The following is a 22,663-nucleotide window of genomic DNA, read 5'->3' as shown; positions in this document are numbered from 1 at the left end:
ATAATAATGTATTTGTCCAGGAAGAGAGAGAAGCCATGTATTATAATAATTCCTAAGTACATCTGCACCCGCCTCACCTTTTCAGCATAGCGAGCATACTTTCCCTCCTCAGACACATAGTCAGTGGAGCACCGCTGAAGGTGAGCGCGGAGGTACTTCCTCACATTTTTGTCTGTTGGAGGAATAACTGAGCAGAACAGAGTCAACAGCGACCAATGTCTTAAGTTGACTCTTGAATTTGGATCTGCAAGAAAAGAAAAAATATCATAAGTTTTCTTCTGAAATGTTGCAAGTTTTCACATTTGTATCCAAAAGGAGGAATGTAATCTTTTTATAAAGCCATAAAAAGTTGTAACCATAACTTATAATCTCTGAGCGCTTTTTATGGTTTAAGTGAAAAATGTAAAGGATATACTACAATCATATCTCTCTCTCTCTCTCTCTCATTATGTAGAGATGATAAAAAGTGAAACTATCATCAGACTACAAGCATGAACAGTTTCCTGGAAAGGACTGTAGGAATCTGGAATGAGCTACAAAAAAAAGTAGCAAATGCAATAACTATACATGATTTTAAGGAAAAACTGGATAAGAATAGATATCGAAATGGGACAGCACAAGCTTAGACTCCTCCTCCTGTAAACCACAACTAGGTAAATACACACACGCACACACATAAGAGGAAGGACAAAGAAAGGCTGGATATTTGAAGGAACATAAGAAAAGGTTGAGGAAAGGGAGATATTTCTGAAAGAGAGAAAAGTATAGCTTTTTCCATAGAAATACAAATATCTGGAATAGACAAGGAAAGGCATCAACTAAAACATACCTGGACAAATCCAGATACAGAACCACACAGGCCATGTATACAACTAAGCAAATAAAACTAAATAAGTGTACACACAGCGACTTAATGGTCTGGGATACACGGGACACTAGAGGACATAGAAAGAGCCTGAAGAGGAGTGTTTGTAGAAGAGACGTCAAAAAGTATAGTTTCCCATATAGAAGTATTGATGTATGGAACAGTCTGGATGAGGAGATAGTAAATGCAGAAAGTATACATCGATTCAAGGCTAAGTTGGGTATTAAAAGATATGGAGATGAGATAGCACGAGCATAGCTCTTTTCCCATAAAGCACAACTAGGTAAATACAACTAGGTAAATACACACACACACACACACACACACACACACACCTGGATGGTCAGTAGTCTGTTTGATGAGCTGGAGGTAGGTTTCATTGAGAAGAATGTCTCTCTTCATGCACTGCTCCACTATTCCTTGCACCATGTTCAGCTGCTGGTCATCACTCGTTGCTGCTGTCTCAGCTGTGTGAAGGAATAAAAGTATCGTAAGTGATCTTCAGCACAAACTGGTATTGATGAAGATACAACAAAGGAAGAATCTAGAAACAACTGCCAATAAAATATAGATTGCTGAGATAAAAACATGACTTGGAGGGAAATGACAATGTTGGAAAAAACAAAGAAAGAGATAACAAAAGTGGAATGAGGAATAGAGATAAAAAAAGTCAAAAAAGCAGTTTGAGGGATATCAATGACAAAAATCAGATGAGGAATAAAAGGGAGGAAAATAAAATGTAAGGGAATTTAATGTAGCATGAAAATCTAACTTACTGCAGTGATAGGTCAGTCAAGTCCAATCAAAATCCACTCAGATCTTGGTGATTACAAAAGGCCTAATTAGTAATTTGTTGGACCTGCATACTTGAGTGTCCTGCCAGAAATCAATTCCCAGTGGCAGCCTCTCGTGGCTAATTCATCCTGCCTTCAGATCAATTTCTCAGTGTTTCCATAATGCTTCAAAAGGGAACATGACAAAGCAAAAAGTCAACAAAACTTCATCAGTATACTTACACTTACCATTAGGGTTGAGACCAGCATAAGTCAGTATGGCAAGAGATATCTGAAGTGCCTGCTGCTCTACCTCAGGTGATGGAATCTTGCTGATGGTCTGCGTGAGAGGAGTTTTGGAGAATGCCCAGAACATGTGGTGGAAGCCCTTGTATGTCTCTGAGTTTTCCCCATAATCCTGACGAAGCTTGTCTAGTTTCTGCTTGTTTAATCTGGGCAGAAAGAATCAGTGTGAATCATCTCATGAGAGATAGACAAAAAGCCATTTCAGTAAATCTGGAACTAAGTTACAATGGTGAATCTCAATATTTATACTGAAATTTCTTTCCCTAACAAACTGTAAATTAAAACTCATTGTGGACTTATTTGTAAATCAGAACAGATAGCAGTTATTTGTAACTCTGAAAAATCATAAATTAAATGTTTGTAAACTGAGAATTATCTGTACATTTATCCACCAAGCTTCTGAACCTTTACCTTCTAAGTGTGCTGACAATAAAGTTCCCGCCCTGATCCACAGGTTTCTTGAGCATGTTAGAGTCAATGATCTGGCGTCGGCTATGCACCAGGTGGTAGTAAAGCCTGGCACGGTCCTCACCTGTAATCTGCTTCACCTGCCACGACAAGAAAATATCATGTCAACATCAACATCTGATATACAGCAAAAGTTCCGTCTTTTAGCTGTCAGTATTTCGGAAAACCTGATGTTTCAGCACTTTTGCAAAATAGTCCCATTCTGAAAGTTATGTGATCTTCTGGCATATTTCCAAAAGATATTGGCATGTGGCAAGTTTAAAAATGGTGCCAGAGTGTAGCGATCATCTACTGTCATTTGCAGGCTCTGCTGCTAGCTACAGCACCCATGGCTACGATAGTGTACGTGAGAATATTTTTGGTATAAACTTGAAATATATGAATAAAGTAGTAGACTGAGGAGAAGAGGAAAGGAATATTAGTGGCCCAAGGTGTAAGGGACACAGAGCAAAAAAAAAAAAGAATATGAGAAGAGTCTATTGTGTTTACACCATCATGTTTGTCTTTCCAGCTTGTCTTTGTGAACAAAGAGCAGACTGACCAGCTGATAATTTTAAGTGTGACATATCCTGCTGCTATGGAGATGAAAGAGCAGGAACATGAAGAGGAAGAAGAGCCAGAGAGTTTCATGGGAAGATGCTAGAAAAATCTCAGTTTATTTACCAAGTTTGCTGAGGCTGAACTGATCTGTTTTCTAGAAATGTGCCTCAAAAAGTTTTGTGATTTCTATGTAAATATACCTTGGATATGTTAGCTGTGATTTCTGCAACTAAGTAAATAAAGAGTAGCCTATGTTTTCATTCAATCATTGTAATATAGCTGATGAAATTCACATCTGATCTTTCGATACATTCAATGTTTTGGCACCTGTTTAGTCTATGAATGCCAAAAGACAGGACTTTTACTGTACATGACATTAACAGCCCAGGATCTTTAACAAACAAGAGAGAACTTAGCCAAACCATCTCAAAACATTACTCATGAAGGTATGACTTGGAAAATGTTCAGAAGAAAAGTGAATTCTTTGTTGTCAAATACAAACCTTCTTGTTTGAGTCCATATCTTTGATCCAAGATGCCAGCAAGGGAGAGTAACTGGCAATTAGGAAACCAATCTCTTGCTTCTCCTTTGTCTCAAAAACAAAACATTTGTGAGCATCTGGTAACGTTCGCAGAAGGTTGATGGTGATGAAGTTGTCACTGAAAAACACTTGCTTTCAGTTTTACATTCAAAATCATGTCGAGTATTTTCACAACACAACAAAGCAACAGGTAAGTATTTCAATAAATACAGGAGGTTATCAAGCTTTACCTGGGATCTAGAAAGATAGATTCTATGTCGCAATATCTGTACTCGTATAAAATAAATTTGTCGTCAGGTTTGATCATAGCAATGCCATCACAGTTGACCCCCAGGATGAGCGTGTTGCCGTAGGACCAGTAGCCCCGGTAAGACACTTGGAACATGGTGGTGCCGTACAGCGGGAACTGCATCACACATGTCAGGTACCACACTTTTGCCACAATATCCGTCTTCCCTGTCCCATACTGCTTGTGGGCTTGAGCAAGGATTGGCACCTGTAGAACACCACAAATAAATATTAACACCTGTACTATCAACATACCTAGTGCCAATGTGGCAAAATAATTCAACTCTGATAAATATCCAATATTATACTGAAGAATAGTAACAATTTGGAATTATTATAGTTTTCTAATCATGTAAAAGTGACATCATATTGTAAACAACCAGAAATTAGAGAAGAGTACTAGTATCTAGAGATGTGCCAAAAGTTTCAAATACTACTTGCAGAAGAGAAATAAAATCTTTCCAGCACCCGTGCATAGGAGAGGACAAACACTCAATAATGCAAGTTAGATGACTCACCCACTCTGCTTGTTTTTTGGTTTGGGCAATGCGATGAGGGAGGTAGAGTTGCACATCAGCATAGAACTCTGTCTTGCCATCTTGTGGATCACCCAGCGCCACCTGTGCCTGCAGACCTGCCAGCTGCAGTGCCACCTTCTCGTTGATAGGGAAATCATCCGCCTGAAAGAGCAACATAGATTTATATATATATATATATATATATATATATATATATATATATATATATATATATATATATATATATCCCTTGTACAGATTTAGCAGCTGGGGGGAGGGTGAGAAAAACTCTCGGAGATGTCTCAGAATGCTTAACTTCACAGCTGTTTTACAACAGAGAGGGGGTCCCAAAGTTTATCAGAAAAAAGGAATGAATGACTAAGAACATTGTATGAGATATACATAGAGGCACAGTGTTACAGGGCCAGTGATGCAGCCACTTGTCTGGGCTGCTGGGTAGGGGCCCCTGATCTTCTTTAGGGATGTATGAATATTGCAGTGCAGATGAAAATAAGGATGAATGGAAATAACCATTATTATGCAAAAATACTGATCCTGTTCAATTTATGGAATGGGTTTATGATGAAGGATGCAAAACTCTTGAAGGAAAAAACAAAAACAGTGAGCTTGAAGGTGGTGAGGAGGATGGATTATGATTAAGAGTAATCAAGTCCTGTGCAATGTACTCACCCGCACAACAGAGTAAACTGCTTGGGCGTAGAGAAGATTGACTTGAACTGGATCACTTGGGATTTCACGTGGGTTGCGGAACAAACGTTTGCGGAACACAAATCTGTTCTCACCAGCGCTGACAGTCTGTGTTGTGCGCTTGGTGCTTGAACTGTGTGTCCCTGAACCTGTTGCCTTCTGCTGCTTTCTGTGCAGGGAAATGTATAGCACATGAGTCTTGGTTGTTATTACACCTAAATGTCTCTGGTGAATCTTCTCTCACATAATGTAACAAAGGCAACAAAGGTTTTCTAGTGCTCCTGTTACTGCTACTTACATCTCCCACGAGGATATGACATCATAGAGATATTCATGACTCTTGACATGCTTGTCTCCTTCAGATCCAGACTCATATATGGCCCAGCCTTCCAATCCAGACAGGCCAAGGCGGTCAGCCAGCTTCTGCATCGCATCCCCTGCTGTGTCTCGAGGATGAACATCAATAGCTTTTGTCCGGCCATCCAAGAAGAAGAACCTGTAAGGAAATCCAGAGTAGAGAAGGAGGAACCTGGCTGCTGTTCTGTGGAATCCTATCATAGGTCTGCTGCAGATATAACATGTCTGGATATTGACTGACTGATGAAGAAAAACACCACTCCAGTAATGTCTCCTCTGTACAGGTAACTCATGTAGCAACTCACCTACACACAATAGTCCCCAGCTTCTTCATGGCAGCAATTTCCACAGAGGAGGGAGGAAGCTGTCTGCTGGATACCTTGGTGTTTTTACAGTTCTCTAGACACCACTGAACATATTGCTTCAGCTTCCCCTCTAGACTTAGGTTCTTTTGCAGGAAACTAACAAAGTACTGCAATATTCAAAATATGATATGTTAAATCAGAGATACATTAATAGAATAAGAAAGAAAAGAACATTACAAAAGACTACCTCAACTGGAAAAAAAAATACTGAATTTCAGACAGACTGGTCTGTCTGAAATTCTAATTGCAATTTCTAGTTATAAAATTCCCTCTACCTTGGCACAGTAATGGTCAATAGTTGGTTAACTTACATAACTTACTTAATGTCTTTACTGTTTCTCCTTAATACAGTTTCATAGACAGTCTATCAATAACCATGTTTTGTAGTATTATTCAACAGATAAGACAACTTAGGATTGAGAGAAGACACTGGACACAATGAAAATAAGTGGGATAGGTTAATCAATTTCTGACAGTGACTTCAATAGTTGTTCAAGTAGTAATGTCATATTCTATAAAATGCTTCAAACAAAAAAGCAGCATTAGGTAACTACCTCTGTCTATTACATTTTTTTCCTTTTATGGAGTTCTTAACATAAAGCAGTTCATTAGGCCACATAGTAATTTTTATTTGACTCAAGGACATACAATTCACTGGACTTTGGACATTACTGCACAGGATAGCTGTACACATCAGCACATCTTTCATCACTGTGTAGTGGTGGGAAACTAAAAGAATTCACCTTGTGCAGGAGTTTACTAGGCTGGAAGGCCACCACACAGAGGCATAGCATGAGCCATAGTCGCTCCAGAGACTCTGTGCTGGGGTTGTTGGTCACTTGTCTCATACACTGGACAAAGATTTCATTCCTCAACTCCTCTCGCTCCAGCCCATGACCGATGATGGTCTGGATGGTGAGGATTTCCTGCTCGGGTTTCAACTCCCCTCGGCAATACTTGCACAAATCCTGCAAGAAAGAGGCAAGTTAATCAGGGTGGGCACATACTCGAGAAAGTACAATGCAGATTGTTATCTGCAGATTTTTAAAAACCAAAGAAAACTTGTGTATGTACTGTACTTAAGTATTCAATCTTAAGCATACCTTCTCTTTTATATATTTAAAAATAATGATTAACAAAAATATTGGCTAATAAACATCATAATATCCTTATCAATTTATAGAGAGGCTAAAATTATTAAAATCTTACCAAATGAGCTAAATGTTAATACCACTATCCAAAACACTGCATTAATTTGCATTCAGGTCAAAACAAGACATGACTCACCCTAAAGATGGTACAGGCGAGGGTGATGTTTTCAGGATCATACAGGTGGACATGGGAGGTGGGGATGATGGAGGCACGGGAGTATGTAATTAACTCATACTTAGGTAAATATTCTGCAGTGGATCGCTTGCGGGTGAGAGTTGACATCAAAGTTCCTGTAAGGAATACAGTTAGAACAATTAAGTTACATGTCCCTACACACTTTGTATGCTGCTCAGACAGACATTAAATGCAATTAATATCAATACCAGGAAAAGACTGATATATATATATATATATATATATATATATATATATATATATATATATATATATATATATATATATATATATATATATATATATATATATATATATATATATATATATATCACACATAAATAAAAATAGACATGAAATAAGGCTAAGGAACACCCACCTTCAGGAGATCTTTCATGGTTGTTGAAGAATTTCTCAGCAAACTCTATCATGTCAAAGTGGTTTTGATTTTCATTTTCCTTGTTCTCTCCAAGCTCCTCCAGTTCATGCAGCTTCCGCTCCACTCGCTGCTTCCTGCGCTCCACCCGCTCTGGATCCTCCACCACACCATTGTTGCGGCTGTTTGCTCGAGGCTGCCATAAAAATTTGACTCTATCAATATAAACCCTGAACTTTTATGAGGTATTTCTTGAAATAACCCATGATAAGCCATAGAGCATGTGTATTTATTTACCTATTTGTATTTTTACAAGATTGGGTCAAAGTCATTAAGTGTGTGTGTGTGTGTGTGTGTGTGTGTGTGTGTTTATGTGAGCTCAACATGAAGCCTATAGAGTGTCACCATGTATTATATCTTATAGCTTTAGCCTGTTTATTTTCTCTTTGTTTTTATTTTTCCATTTATTTATCTGTTGAAGGGTTTTGATGCATCCTTGCATTCTCTTTAATTTCTTTCCTTGTGTGTGTGTGTGTGTGTGTGTGTGTCATAGACTCACAGCAGGACTCCTGGTGCTGGGCCGTGTGGCACAGGGGCTGTGGGCTGAGGGTGACCGTGAGGTGCGCCGTTGTCCTGATGGTTTGCGCCGCCGCTGCTCCCCTGAGGCATCCCAGTGAGGGAGTGGGGCAGCCTCCCGAGACCGACGAAGTTCAACAGCCTCTTCTGGTGGTGCTGGAGGAGGACCTGAAGGAGATATTTTATCATAATAAAAATAGTGAGCATTTCCATATTTACTTAACTTTCAAAACACTACTGTATGAAAAATGAAATGCATAGGGAAAGAGATATACACTAAATACCTAAGACATCAAACATAAAGCAGAATACAACTCTTAATAATACAAACTTTAAACAAAAAGTGTAACAGATGCAAATCTCAAATTACACCATTATTATATTATCAATTTGCCTAAAATTACTCAAAAGATTCTGTCTCATATAGCAGCCACAGAATGAGTTCTTTGGACAACAGATCACCAAGGCTCCAGGAAGGCACGTGTCCTTTCCTGCCTCAGACTCACCAGCTGGGGGCGGGCCAGACACGTAGCTGGGTTCCCGTCGAGTCTGTGCCCCTGACAAGCCCACAGGGATGGTTTCATAGATGGGCTCCTTTGGTTTCTCCTCTTCATGGAATCCATTGATCTGGAGCAACAAGTTACAGTCTTAGACACAACAGTAGTAGTAGTAGCAGTAATAATAAAAGTAGTAGTTGATGTTGCTCAAGCTGCCTAGCTGAATGAACCCAATCACCACAAGATGATCATGTTTTCATTATGTATATGTCGTGTTGTAAGCACATTTGTATGTGCATTGTACAGACTTCCATTATGGGTTTAGAATACAAAGAGAAGCACTGCATCCTGGACATGTATGACCGATGGAGTCATACAGTCTCTCGTAATAGTTCAGAAGAGCTGGATGTGCCCACATCAAAGCCTGGCCAGGTAGACTCTACTCCTATCAAGTACTTAGATGGATGTCTGGGGGACATACTTGCAACTGAGTATTGTTTTTGAGTGAATGAATGAATTTGTGGGTAATTTGAATATGGATGTGCTTCTGGAAGCTGGTCTTTGGTGGTAGAAAAGGGAAGAGGCACCAGTATTTATATGTGGTTTGAGGTGTTTGGTGTTACTCTGATATTCCTTGGTGTATGTGGGTGTTCTGACATGAAGTGTAGTGGGTAGTGCTGTGGTCTGGGATCACCTTCACCAGACCTGCAGACTATCAACAGAAGACTGAGATATAGAGATGCTGAATTCTCACATATTCTTTTCATTTCTTATTTCTGATGAGAAAACAAGACAACTGAAAATAATCTTATTTTGTAACATAATGCTACTACAAGAAAACCAAATAATTTAGAGTTTCTTTCTCCAAACTAAGTACCTGAGGTGGAGGAGGAGGCAGAGTTTCTCCATTCTCCTGAGGTGGCTGACTGGATGCACTTTCTCCACCAGGCAGGGCAGGGGGGTGCAACACAACAGCTGGGGGTGGAGGGAGTGGTTGTTCTCCTGGAGGTGGAGGCAACTGGGAAAGATCCAAAATATCTGAGCCTGGTGGGGGAGGCAGGCTGCCTTCCCTCTTTTCATCCTCATCACGGTGGTTCAGTGCTTCAATCTGAAGGAGAAAGTGTTTCATTACTAACACTTCCTACTCTAAGCAAAAGACAAAAATCCAAAAAAAGAAAGGATGGAACACAATGATATAAGTAAAGTTTTAAACTATTTCTATGCAGTGTATCGAAATAAGTCAATAACTCAATACATTTACAAACTGACCTCCACATCAAAAGTGACTGTCAAATCATCCATTTGGCGATGGATCTCATCCAGCACATGTCTTTCTGATTCCATGTTGGAGAGGAAGGAAAAGAGGTTGTCTAGGTCTACACCTTCCCCTGAGCCCTGCGAGGCGTCATCAGGGTTGGTGGTCATGGAAGCCGCCAGGTGGGGGTTGACTGTGTCTGCGATGTTGGACAAGGTTGCCAATTCCTCTTCTACTTTCCTGAAACATTAAGGAAATATATTGTAAGCCAAACATGCATCATGTAAGCTGGCATAATGCATGCACATTCTAGAATTAATAGAATAATAATTACTAAATGCTTTGCCAAATAATAATTCATAATGGGCTTCTCTATACATCACTGGCCAGTAATATCTGAAATAAATGTTCAATGAAGTCAAAGATATGTATTCAAATATAACCTGTGCATCTGTATACATCAACAATGAAGTCAACATAGAGAACATGTGTTAGTGAGATCATAATGGATGCTTCTTTAGTATTTGAAAACACAAGGGAAATTCAAATGCTACACCTCATGCTTCCCATCATATTAGTGAGGGAGAGGAACACATCAGTGCCACACCATTAATGCCTCCAGAAGGTAATGATAATAAAGCTCACCAGAGATCACCTTACTCAGCATGTATTCCCCAAGTGAGAGTGAGCCAAACAACTAAAGCTCAGAGGATAGAGACAGACCAACACCACTCACCTGCTGACAGTTAACAAAAGACAGAAGTGTTACCCAAAGAACATAGCCACCAAGATAATGCTGAGAGTAACAGGCAAGGGAAACGTGAGACAAGAAGCATGACAAACACTTGGTGTACTTACCCTTCACCCACTGCTGCTAGACCATCATACTGTTGGCTTGAAAGGGAAGCACAAAGCAGATCAAGCAAAACAGTACCAAGCAATCTCATGTAAGTCTCGTTTGAGAAAGAAATCTAGAATGTTGTAATATTTCCAATGCATAATAAATTGAACTGAATAATAAGAACTGCTCACTGTACCAACAGTTATTGTGAATGAATTAATCAATACATATGTCACTTAATCATAAGACCAAGCAATGAAATTATATGATTGTAGTCAGATTCACTTCAAGCAGAAAAAATCATGGACAGTTAAAATATAAGTTGGCAGCAAGCAGGTAGAGGTATTAATCGTAGTAAAAGCAAGCCCAGGAGCCCTGCCATGTTTAGAAATGCCAGTAATTCCACAGCCTTGTCAGGCCTATTATTAACAGCTGAATATCTGAGTCCTTCCCCACCTCAGTTCATGCTAGTAAATGAGGAGCACAAACAATGAAGTGATGCATGCATTAGAGCAGAGAAAGCATGTTGGATGCCACTTTACACAAGTTGATTCATTGTTTTTGTGCAGCTCGCTTAATGTATCAGTAAAACATTTTAAAATATGACATGTTGATATATGAAACATCCAATAATAAGTGAACTCAGACCAAAATGTACCCTTGTAACTCCTGACAGCTAAGGTTTCTCTCTTAGTGTAGTAATATTGTCTGGTACAAGTTTTGATGGAGCTTCAAAATGCACCTTAAAGTGTGTGAGTATTTCAAATTGTTTACTGCCTGTACTTGTACATTTGGTCAGTAAAATCATCTTGATATACTCAAATAAAGTAACAACTATTAAGTTATTTATCAATAACTGGTGATCAGTGGATTACAGTTGCATTCTATCACTTGTCTGTGGACTATACTTTTGGTGAGAGAGAGAGAGAGAGAGAGAGAGAGAGAGAGAGAGAGAGAGAGAGAGAGAGAGAGAGAGAGAGAGAGAGAGAGAGAGAGAGAGAGAGAGAGAGAGAGAGAGAGAGAGAGAGAAATGAAACCCTGAAATTCTAATGGTTATAAAAAAATTTTTAAAAAAGTGAGAAAAAGAAAAGAAAAGAAGTTTCAGTGCACCTTTTACTGCTGGATGCTTTATATAACATGTGTCTGTTCAGTGATGATGAATGCTGATGATAACAAATATTTGTGAGCGGTAAACCTTGCATGAAACAATATATTATGAGCCATGAGGCAAAGCTTTGTACACTGCAGTACATATTGTAGATGAAGCAAAATATTCCTTTAGTTCAGTCCAGGATTAAAAACTATACCATTCCTGATAACTACATGGAATGTGGTGGTAAGAGGAAACACACGAGTACTTTACTTACATTTCTACCATTGCCTTCCTCTGAAGAAGACAACAGCTGAGTTTTAAGAGAAATAAAGTAATCACATTTTTTCTAACCACCACATTCCCCTAATTCCACTCACTGGGCTTATTTATATAACATTTGTGATTATTACCAAGGTTTATGAATGTATCAGTGCATATCTAATACACAGCACATAATATTTATTATTCCCTCACTAATGGAGCTGCTATGTGTGTGTACAGCTGTGCAGAGAGGTTCAAGTCACAAAATTCCTGATTGGTAGTGTTTTATTAATCTGTCACTCCAGCAATCTCCTTACCCTTGATACACTGGACATAGGATCTATTATTGCCTTGGTAACTGAACTATCTTGTACATATATAGCTATTAAATTTAATTTTTGTATTAATATATGATTATCATGCATAACTGTTAGTTATTAGAAGCCTAAATTATATACTAAGGCTGACACTGGTGATAACTTCATAAAATATGATATTTCAGCCAATATTAGTTGACTGAGATGAAGTGACAGCTTTAATGTGCCACAACAACAGCAGTATTATATATAGACCTAAAATTTAAAGTCATCTTAGGCATTGGATCTTCAAGACTTGCCTGGTCAGCAGCACTGTCAAGCCCTGCACTGGAGCAATTATGGATTACACTTTGTGAAAAGGACAACTCTCATCATCCAGCACATCATCTAGTTTTCTCTCTCTCTCTACATTACAAATAGAACATTACACACTTTGTATGGATTTATATATACAATATGGCTATACAGTGAGATGAATTATTTAAATTTGAGAAGAGGCCTCTGTCTCGTTATCTATCTGTCTATTTGGTTTTCCTCCAAAAATACTGATTTATATTGTAAACAAGTTTCTTTTTTTGACTGAAACATAAGGGCAAGTTTCATCCTGGGTAACAGCCAAGGCAAGAGTAACCCACGGATTGGCACAGTCATCCCTTGACTAGGTGACCTGGCCCACCCTCACTATGCTGACAATGATGGATAGCAATTATGCCCAGTGTTATGGTGTTTATTATACAAAGTTATTGCTATGATGCTTTATTAGAACAGCAAATATGCACAGTCATTCACTGACTCAAAAGTACTAAATAGCTGACATATGAGGTAGAGTGACAAGTGTTAGGTTTGACTTGGCAAAAACATGAGTTCCAGAATTCATAAGGACAATGCCCAAACAGACATATATTTTGCAAAGACTATAGTTAACATCTGCTATGTATAAACTTTCCTGATTCTAACTACAGTTTTTTTGTCTTGAATCACCCAAAATTTATGACTTCCAATGTTTCAGTCTTTCTCAGCCTTAGAAAAATTTAAGCAACACATGTTTCCTAAAATCAGAAGTGTGCTCTTTAATTCTTAATTTTTTTTGGTTGCTCTCATTTGGGATCACCACAGTGGATCACCCATCTCCACCTCACTCTATTTGCTGTACCTTCTATTACATCCCTTCCACCCACATGTGTTCATTCAACTCTCTAATGTTCCATAATTCCATCTGACTGATTCTTGAAGCAAGATTAGGTTATATGTATATTAATATGCACTTCATTCTTGAACTTTGATTATGTTCCATATTAATAATCATAGACACAAGATAAAACCAAATAGTCTGATCAGGCAATTCAAGCAACATGAAGCTGAAAGCTATAGAGAGGAATGTCCTGGAGCCTCTCAGTTTTGCAATAGTATCCAGAGTTACTTTTTAGGGCAGGAAACAAATTTGATGATGAAAATGATAATGGTAGCATAATTCAGACATTAACTCATTTCACTAAAATTGTAAAATCAAATTCATCACTGAGATTATACTACATCAAACTCTTATGTCTGTTGCATATTTAGCACCAAAACAACATAATAACCTTTGTCACTGTAATGTTCCTGTCTTACAGACTGTACACAAACATAGATACAAACATACCTCTGTGCCTCCTCCAGCTCCTGCTTCTTTGCCTCATCCTCTGCTGCCATCTTCTGTGCCTCCTCTTCCCTCTGTCTCCTCTCTTCCTCCAAACGTTCCCTCCTTCTCTGCTCTTCCTCAATACGCTTCATCTCCCGCAGCGCATTGGCAACCTTTTTTTTTTAAGAAGCACAATTAAAAATAATCCCTTCTATTTAGCATTGGTACCTGTATTGATAGAGATGGCAGTAAAGTTCAAAGTGTGTGTTGTTATATTATCTCTCTTATACAAAAATAATGGTCAATCACAATTTTTAGATGAAATGCATTCTTCAAAAGATGTTTGTAAATTGAATATTCATGAATCACAATCAACCACAGATTTAAAATTTTCTCCATTAAATGTTTTCTTCATAGTTTTCATTGGAAATAGCAACTCCCTATTTATAAATCAAGACAAAGAAAAAATTTACATAATTTCTTACTTGAAAAATTTGTAAATAAGATATTTCATAAATCACAATTTGCCATTATTGCCTCTTGGGGAAGCTTTTATCTCTCTTCTTACACAAAGCTAGCTTCAGAAATCACAGTCAAAGGAACCTATAGCACATAACGAAAGTCTCTCTCTTTACCTCTCTAGCAAACATCCCTCGCACATTGGACTGGATGATGATGATGGCTCTCCTCTTTCTGATAAACTGTAGGCGGAGCTTCCAGCCACGGTAGTAGTTCTGTACTGTCAGGCACGCTGCATGTATCCTCTGGTACTCTGCAGGAATAAGCCACTAGTCAGTTCTCCTCCTCATATCTAAAATTAGCCAATTCTTATTTTTTCTATCTATATCTAAAAATAAGCTGCATGTCACTTCTTATTTATATAAAAAATAAGATACTTATCAGTTTTCTATCTGTATCCAAAATAAGTTAGCTGTCAATTTTTGTATTAACATTCAAAATAAACCACTTGTCAGTTGTCTTATCTACATCCAAAAAAATAAACCACTGGCCAGTTTTCCTAATCACACTCAAAATAAGCCATGTCATTTTTCTATTCACATTAAAAAATAAGCCATGCCATTTTTCCATTCAGATTCAAAATAACCCATGTCATTTTCCTATTCACACTCAAAATAAGCCACTTGTCACTTTCCCTACTACCATCAAAAGTAAGATGCACTGACTCTTCTATTTCTATCCAAAATATGCCACTTGCCAATATTGCTTTCCTCATCTGTTCAAGTAAATGGAAATGGATGCTAGTTGGTGTGTTGGAGCAAGGAAGGTCACAGAGAGAGCTGCCATACCTTTCCTGTGTCTGTGCATACGATACAGTGCCTGAATCTTTATTGCTGCAGCAACAATGGTAGTCTGCCGACGGTCCTCCAGTGGCTCATAAACTTTCTGCCGGATGAACACTTTACTCTTGCCAACCTGCCACTCCTTCTCAGACAGCGAGAGAGACTTCATGATGTCACTGAGGAGCATACAAATAGTATTAGCTATTTAATTTATTATCATCATGTTAAATTACCTTCATTCATGCTCCTTCACACACTGAATAAAAATTTCATAATGTCACACAGTGAGATTGAAAGAAAAGGATGATTGATAGTTATTATCTCTTTTTCAAGGACAAATTCCTTCATTGTTAATCTATACATACAAATCAACATACTCTCAAGATGTTACATACATATACTCACAATTTTAAGTATTCTCTCTCATCTTTCAAATGAAAAATGTTCTACAATGTATAAACATCAAGACATGGTATGCTATTACAGTATATGTTTCATCAGCTCAGCATTGCTTAAACTATGCACAAAACATAATCTTGGGAACTCACCACACATGTTGCTTTTGGTCAGGGTATCTCTTCCTCTTGTTCAGGCAGAAATACCTCACAATAAAGTCTTCAAAAGTCATATGAATTGGGAATCCCTCTTTACGGATCCTGATGATGTCATTCATACCCAGGTAACGCAGCTGGTCCAGCACCATTGACTCATCATAGGAGTTTGCTGCCTTGTTCTTGTTTGGCTTGATGCACCGCACATACCTGGTGAGGGAAAGTTAGGAGGGTGAGTGCAGATATTGAGAAGCTAGGAAAACAGGTATTATTATTTTTATGTGGCACTTGGGACAGTTAAGATGATCACCACTGGTATCTGATATGTTATTTGGGACATTAAGGAGAGTAGGTACTAATATGTAAGAGTTAGGGAACACAAGCATTAGTACATATATGAGGTGTTGTTTGCACAGTTAGGAAGATCTGCATTGGTATTTGCTATTATAGACAGTTAGGAAGATGAATACTGATGTCTAAGATGGTGTTTCATTATAAATTTTGCTCAATGATTCTTGATTTTTCATAGAATGACAGTTTTACTCAGTGTCATATGGATGGAAAAGTCACTGTTGGTGTTGAACAATGAAATCAACATTTGAACTGATGTCACTTTGTCCCAAAACATGAGTTTTTATACATTCCATCAACATGCATTTGAGTTTGGCAGATTTACTGATTGCAACATTTTCTTATTCCTTAACATCAAATGTCAAAATTTAGCTACTGCCTAAAGCAATTGGAAAAAAAAAAAAAAAAAAAAAAAACTCTTGCATAAAAAAAAATAAAATCTTCAGTGAAATGGGATATTGCTGGATTATGTAAAATAGGTGAGAGGAGAATGAGAAAATTAAGACAAGCAAGGAATGAATACAAGGGCAGAAATCCCAATTTTCTGCCACATAATTGAACAGATAGACTATGAAGGTTGTCACCAGGAGGCAACCATGGTGTAATGGTTAGCATGTCCATACAGGAAAGGGGAAAGTCTCAGGTTCAGTGCCCAGGTGGTGCCTGCCTTTTCTGGTGAACCTCCCTACTCTAACGTGGCGCAGTGAGTAGGATCCAGGCAGCAATTCACATTCCCCAGAGTGGCCTGGCCACAGGGCAGCTTTATGGGGGAGATGTGAGAGTTGTTATCGGGTGTTGACTATGGTGTAATGGTTAGCACATCCACCCAGCAAGTGGAAGGTCCTACGTTCGATCCTTAGGCAGTGCCTGTCTTTCCTGGTGAACCCCTCTACTGTAACATAGAAAGAAAAGAATAAAGGAAAAGAAAGAAAGCTACATACCAAGGATTAGTTGCTTGAAGAACATCCACAAGTGCCTGCAATTGATTGCGGAAGGCATCAGACACCGTGGGCTTGCCTTTGGAGGTTCCCCGAGAGATGGTGCTCTGAATGGTGCCCATCCTGGCTATGGTGCAGCCCAGCAAGTCCTGGTAACATACATAATTTTGTTGAACTGAATATTGTGCAAACATCTACAAGGAAATTGTGATTTATGAATGTTTGATGTAAAACTTTCCAGTCACAAAGTACATAACTACAGCCTTTAATCTGATTTACAAATGAAGAATTTGGATTTATGAATTAAAATCTCAAAGTTTTACATAAAAAGAATAAAATTAGAAATGTATAATTGATAATGATTTATAGCTTTTTCAATCTAGAACTTTTAGGGATCATAATTAATTTGCATGCCCAGCAAGTCCTGGTAATGTACATAATTTTGTAGAACTGAATATTGTGCAAATATCTACAAGGAAATTGTGATTTATGAATGTTTGATGTAAAACTTTCCAGTCACAAAGTACATAACTACAACCTTTGATCTGATTTACAAATGTAGAATTTGCATTTATGAATAAAAATCTCAAAAATATTTATCTAAAAGTTTTGCATAAAAAGAATAAGATTAGAAATGTACAATTGATACTGATTTATAGTTTTTTCAATCTAGAACTTTTAGGGATCATAATTAATTTGCACGGCACTTGAACACATTTTTTTTACTAATGCAGTCTATATTTTTATGGATTCTAAGCAAGATGACAAGTAATCACCATATGAATCATTTTGACTAAATCATGGATGAGTTAAACTTAAGAATTAATAATTAAAACATTAGAATCTGGACATAACTGACAACAAGCCACATCCATAACACACCTGAAATCTCGTTAGGTCAGCAATAAATTTGTTCTGAGACTTGCTCATCAGGTCAAAGAAGACATCCTGCTGAGCATCTCTGTTCTTGTCCACAAAGCCCCGCACAGTGTAGATCACCTTGCCTGGGTACAGTGATGGGTGAGAGACGGCCATCCAACCTACACTCATGCCTGACTAATATCACTCCACCCTTTGACTGCTAAGGCTGCACCTTAAACTTAATGAAGTGGTCTAAGATGAGGATGTAATTTCAAGATACCACTGACAACAAAATGTGTGATCATAAACTTGAAACCTTTTGATGGCTGTACTCTTAATACAACAAACTAAAAAGTATCACGTAGTCATTAGCAGTCAATGAATTAACAAGTAATTAAAAAGTATGAAGCACTGTTATTTTCATGTTATGAATTAATGGGTACATGTAACAAATACTGGGTTACATTTAATAATAAGTTTATCTATTATGATGGATAAATTTAATTCTTAAAAATACATATTAAAATCATGAGTTATATACTGTAGTAAGTAGATGCATCATCACTCTAAAGACAAATATATTATCACTGTGTACTGTATTCACTGATGAAACATATATGCCATCACACAACAACCTTATGTCATTCACACTAAATCGCTCAGTGTGCATTTCTAGCAAAATATGATATTGTAAATAATTACTAAATTACTGTTCATTTCTTTCTGAGCATCACTGCTTATAAAGTCTGTGTAATAGGTTAAGTGTGTCATCATACTGGTGGAGATGAAGACTTCCTCTGGCATAAATAACAGGATGATACTGCAACAAAGTTATTTTTACTTTCTGGATCTTGTTTTTTTTTTTTTTTTTTCAGACTAGCAAGCAAGGATTGCAAGGGATCAGCAAACATTATACTATACAGGCAGGTCCTGGTGATGTGAGCCAATTTATCCCATAACATTTACTTGTACACCAAATGCTTATAAAAAAAAAAATAAATAAATAAAATAAATCAATTAATAAAAAAAAGAAAAAAAAAGAAAAGGGTCGTGTTCCATGACTTTCTCAAAGATAATTTTCAAGCAAAACTATGCGATAACAAGTGTAGCTATAGTGTCAGCATTACAGAGTATTACAGAGTCTGTAGTCCAGCAATAACAAAGATATTCATGCAATAGCCACTTAGTTGCATGAAACAGTACTAAATCCTTGGACTGTAAATACAGTGGAACCTCAGTTACCAAAAGCCTCCATTTTTGAACAAATAGTTTTTTTAATAAAATTTTGAACTCATTATTCCTTCGATTGTACAGAAAACATTTACTTGCAAATATTTTTGAGCAAATTTCTAATGTGAACAGACACTGAGTTCAGAAGGATGGACGAAAATCACACAAATTAAGTAAGGAACAGAGGAGGAGTGCTTGGTTTCTCTCAAGTGGTCACAAACTCATCTCTGTGTAACTAAATCATTGTATATATTGCCATACAGTCCAGATATGTCAGCAGATGAGTGTAGCAAGGCACACATTTTGAACTTGTTCTAATAGTTACACTCTCCTGTACTCTCATATCATTGGATCTCCTTTGCTCATTTAAGAATTTCTGTCCCTGGTTTATAGAGTTTGTATCACTGGTTTCTCATTTAATGAGTGCTCATGATGAATACCAATCATAAGTGCTTACAAAAAAAACTACTTGAATGTTAAAATCTAAAGGTAGAATTTATATCTTTGTGTAAAGAATGGTCCTGAATATATGTCAATACTTTGCATACATTTATCTACAAGCCTATAGTATAGAAATCTGACTATTGTGTGACATGCAGTAGCTACAGTTATAACAAACAAGAGCCTGGTAAACACACTACAGTACATAACTATGATGTGTGATTCAAAGCACTGTCAAGCTTTAAGTGAGGGAGGGACAAAGGGGAGCCCCAAGCACACACCTGCATAGTGGTTGACACCAAACTCCACCTCCCATCGTCTTCTGTCATCACCTTTGATATAATTAGGGTGACTTTCAAACTCCTGGTGCAGCTTGGTCAAGTAAGTCTTGTCTGCACCCTACAATGATATAATGTTTTTTTTAATTAAGGAATAAGAGTATGTTAAAAAAAGATAAATCCATGTTAAAAACCTTCCCATACGCAAAAACATTGCCAAAAAAAGGCAACAGAATTTAAAACATTTCATTTATGGAGTGAATTAACACAAAGCCCTGGTATACAATATACAAAGACTCCATCAACACCATGTGTTTTATTTACTATATATAAAGAGGTGCACACACTAGATACACTGCTTGTCCAATATTTACATCCTATGTGATGTGTTCTGCTTCCCTGTGTGTGTGTGTGTGTGTGTGTGTGTGTGTGTGTGTGTGTGTGTGTGTGTGTGTGTGTGTGTGTGTGTGTGTGTGTGTGTGTGTGTGTGTGTGTGTGTGTGTGTGTGTGTGTGTGTGTGCAACATGCAGCTTGTGTCCTCAGGCTAGGCCTTTCAGCTAGTGACACATGGTTGTAGCAAAAACATAAAACTTTGTATATACACAAAATAATAAATCCATTGTAGCAAAGCTATATAGACATGTTACTGCTTGAGCCTAAGACATGGGTGCTGCTAAGGTGTTATAATGACCTTCAGCAGAATCTCTCTCCTATTCTGACACCTCAGTTACAGTTATAACAAGGGGAGACATGGCTGCTCCCCCTATCCTGTTTCCTAAGCCTCACCTTGGGCATGCGGCACTCCTCTGACAGCAGCTTCAGCACACACCTCGGGGGCTTCTCCAGCAATTCAAGGCACTCAGTGTTGTCCGTGAAGGTGATGTGGGAAAACTTGATCTCCTCTTGGCGATACTGAGCCATGAAATAGTTTTATTTTACATATGCCAAGAATTTCATAACCATGAGGGGTTTTATGTGAATCAAGTATGCTATTTTATCCCATCTGTTCAAAAGACAGTCACTTGTAGATTATCTATCAACCTAATCTGTATAGAGATAGATGTTGTTTGATAATTCTATCCTTCTCCCAAATGAGCAGAGTACCACTGAAGAAAAGTTGAATGCATCATTACACTCAAACATTTATCAAGTATGTGCAAATGCCAAATACTTGTTTAATAAATATCTAGAATAGCTTTCATAACATTAAATACAAAGAAATATCAGAGCCACTAATGGAAGTTATACATTCTGGAATACAGCACTTACAATTTCCTGTTCCAAAGCAAACACATAGTGGTTGAAGAATTTGTGTAATTTTTCATTGGTGTAGTTGATGCAGAGTTGCTCAAAAGAGTTGACAGCAAAGTTCTCAAAACCAAAGATGTCTAGAACACCTAGGAACCTAGAATGAAAACCAATATTTAGCCAAGCATGGAAAATAGTATATCAGATATATGCACATAAAAGATATTTCAGGCAACTATTAAGGAATATCTTGCATTACTTTTGCAATCAGTAATTCAGTTATTATATGTGATACTTATGAATGAATGAACAATACAGAAAAGTGCTACATTCTAATGCTGGACTTGGAAAGGGATATAGTTGATTTTTAATGAAGTGTAAAAATACATAGAACTTTTACCAACATGATCACACTTCTACAACCACTTGTAAGCAGCATCAGTAAATCTAAATCCCATGACTATCCAAGACAACTGTCACACACACTCATGACTTATTCTCTGACCAAACTGAAAACACCACTGAAGCATGACCATAAAATGAAGACCAATAACACCTAACCCCTGCTGGTTTGTCACACACTTGGTCACACACCTGGTTTGGTCCTGGCCTGGGTTGGTACACTTGTTGATGTGATCCACCAGCCAGGCAAAGGTGCGGGAGTACAGCGTCTTGGCCATGGCATGTCTGTTCTCCTTGGCCTCGGCGTGTTTGAGGGGAATGTGAGTGATGTTTCCCCGAATGTTGATTTGCCGCTGCAGCAGACAACCAAGTAACTGTTCATCGGAGAGGCCCAACAGTGTGGATAGGGTCTTCAGCACCTCCTTGTCCTTCTCCGTCAACTCACAGTTTTCTCCGTCAATGTCTGCAAACTGAGGGAAGCAATTGCAACTTCTTAAATTTATCCATGTTTTACAGATGTTCATACTACATCTCTCATATTTGATTGCTCTCACCCTCTTATCCTGTCACTCCACATGCATCTCCCAGATAACTTACTTCCACAGCATGCTTTCTCAATTGTTGAACCTTTTTTTTGTGTGGTCCTTGCTGCATGCCAGTTCACTTATCAGGAGTACCCACTCTACTAGCACTTCACCTCCATACTTCAACATTCTTGCAGTTATTTCATGTCTGCAGTTCTGCCGTACTTTAGCTTAGTTATAATTTTTTTCTACATCCTCCTTACCAATTCCTCTAGGTATAGCCACTCATTCTCTGCCTGCTTCCATATCCCTGCTAGATACTATTGATTCCCCTACTGTCTTCTCATTCATTAAATGGTTAAACTACTTTTTCAACACACCTCTCACCTCCTCCTTGCTGGCTATAAGAATCCCATCCTCTTTGTTCTCACACTCTGACACAACAGGTCCTTATCATTTTATCTTCCACACACCAATACTCACCCCTCACAAACACACATCCTCTAAACATTCTCACAAATATGTAATAATGCTAAAATAGGGAAATTAGTTCACATCATTAAACCTAGAGAATGAAAACACTAAAACTGGGACATAAATTAACATCATTACACTTCGTTAAACTTAAATTAAACATTAACATTTT

General features: G+C 37.8%; 1 protein-coding gene across 18 annotated transcripts in view; it reads right to left on the bottom strand.

Moving 5' to 3' along the window:
• LOC135112198 (unconventional myosin-X-like) overlaps positions 1-22,663 on the bottom strand; it is a 118,528-nt gene that overhangs the window by 22,930 nt on the left and 72,935 nt on the right. For 15 of the 18 annotated variants that reach the window (XM_064026332.1, XM_064026337.1, XM_064026334.1 and 12 more), the window contains exons 7-34: positions 21,686-21,963; positions 21,113-21,248; positions 20,630-20,755; positions 19,847-19,964; positions 17,916-18,037; positions 17,037-17,182; positions 15,742-15,954; positions 15,200-15,369; positions 14,528-14,664; positions 13,914-14,065; positions 10,618-10,653; positions 9,774-9,999; positions 9,382-9,612; positions 8,514-8,634; positions 7,991-8,175; positions 7,435-7,627; positions 7,017-7,171; positions 6,473-6,697; positions 5,670-5,836; positions 5,306-5,503; positions 4,990-5,176; positions 4,300-4,461; positions 3,724-3,989; positions 3,455-3,611; positions 2,356-2,492; positions 1,882-2,090; positions 1,201-1,332; positions 78-244 (exon numbers count right to left, since the gene is read on the bottom strand). In XM_064026332.1, the coding sequence (XP_063882402.1) occupies positions 78-244; positions 1,201-1,332; positions 1,882-2,090; positions 2,356-2,492; positions 3,455-3,611; positions 3,724-3,989; positions 4,300-4,461; positions 4,990-5,176; positions 5,306-5,503; positions 5,670-5,836; positions 6,473-6,697; positions 7,017-7,171; positions 7,435-7,627; positions 7,991-8,175; positions 8,514-8,634; positions 9,382-9,612; positions 9,774-9,999; positions 10,618-10,653; positions 13,914-14,065; positions 14,528-14,664; positions 15,200-15,369; positions 15,742-15,954; positions 17,037-17,182; positions 17,916-18,037; positions 19,847-19,964; positions 20,630-20,755; positions 21,113-21,248; positions 21,686-21,963 (4,752 nt within the window). The remainder of the gene's footprint in view (positions 1-77; positions 245-1,200; positions 1,333-1,881; positions 2,091-2,355; positions 2,493-3,454; positions 3,612-3,723; positions 3,990-4,299; positions 4,462-4,989; positions 5,177-5,305; positions 5,504-5,669; positions 5,837-6,472; positions 6,698-7,016; positions 7,172-7,434; positions 7,628-7,990; positions 8,176-8,513; positions 8,635-9,381; positions 9,613-9,773; positions 10,000-10,617; positions 10,654-13,913; positions 14,066-14,527; positions 14,665-15,199; positions 15,370-15,741; positions 15,955-17,036; positions 17,183-17,915; positions 18,038-19,846; positions 19,965-20,629; positions 20,756-21,112; positions 21,249-21,685; positions 21,964-22,663) is intronic. The other 3 variants (XM_064026347.1, XM_064026348.1, XM_064026349.1) reach the window with 3 other exon arrangements.

The sequence above is a fragment of the Scylla paramamosain genome, chromosome 23 (genome assembly GCF_035594125.1).
Source record: "Scylla paramamosain isolate STU-SP2022 chromosome 23, ASM3559412v1, whole genome shotgun sequence".
In the NCBI taxonomy this organism is placed as follows: Eukaryota; Metazoa; Arthropoda; class Malacostraca; order Decapoda; family Portunidae; genus Scylla; species Scylla paramamosain.
The sequence above is the reverse complement of the archived record's forward strand: the minus strand, read 5'-3'. Positions and strand labels throughout refer to the sequence as shown.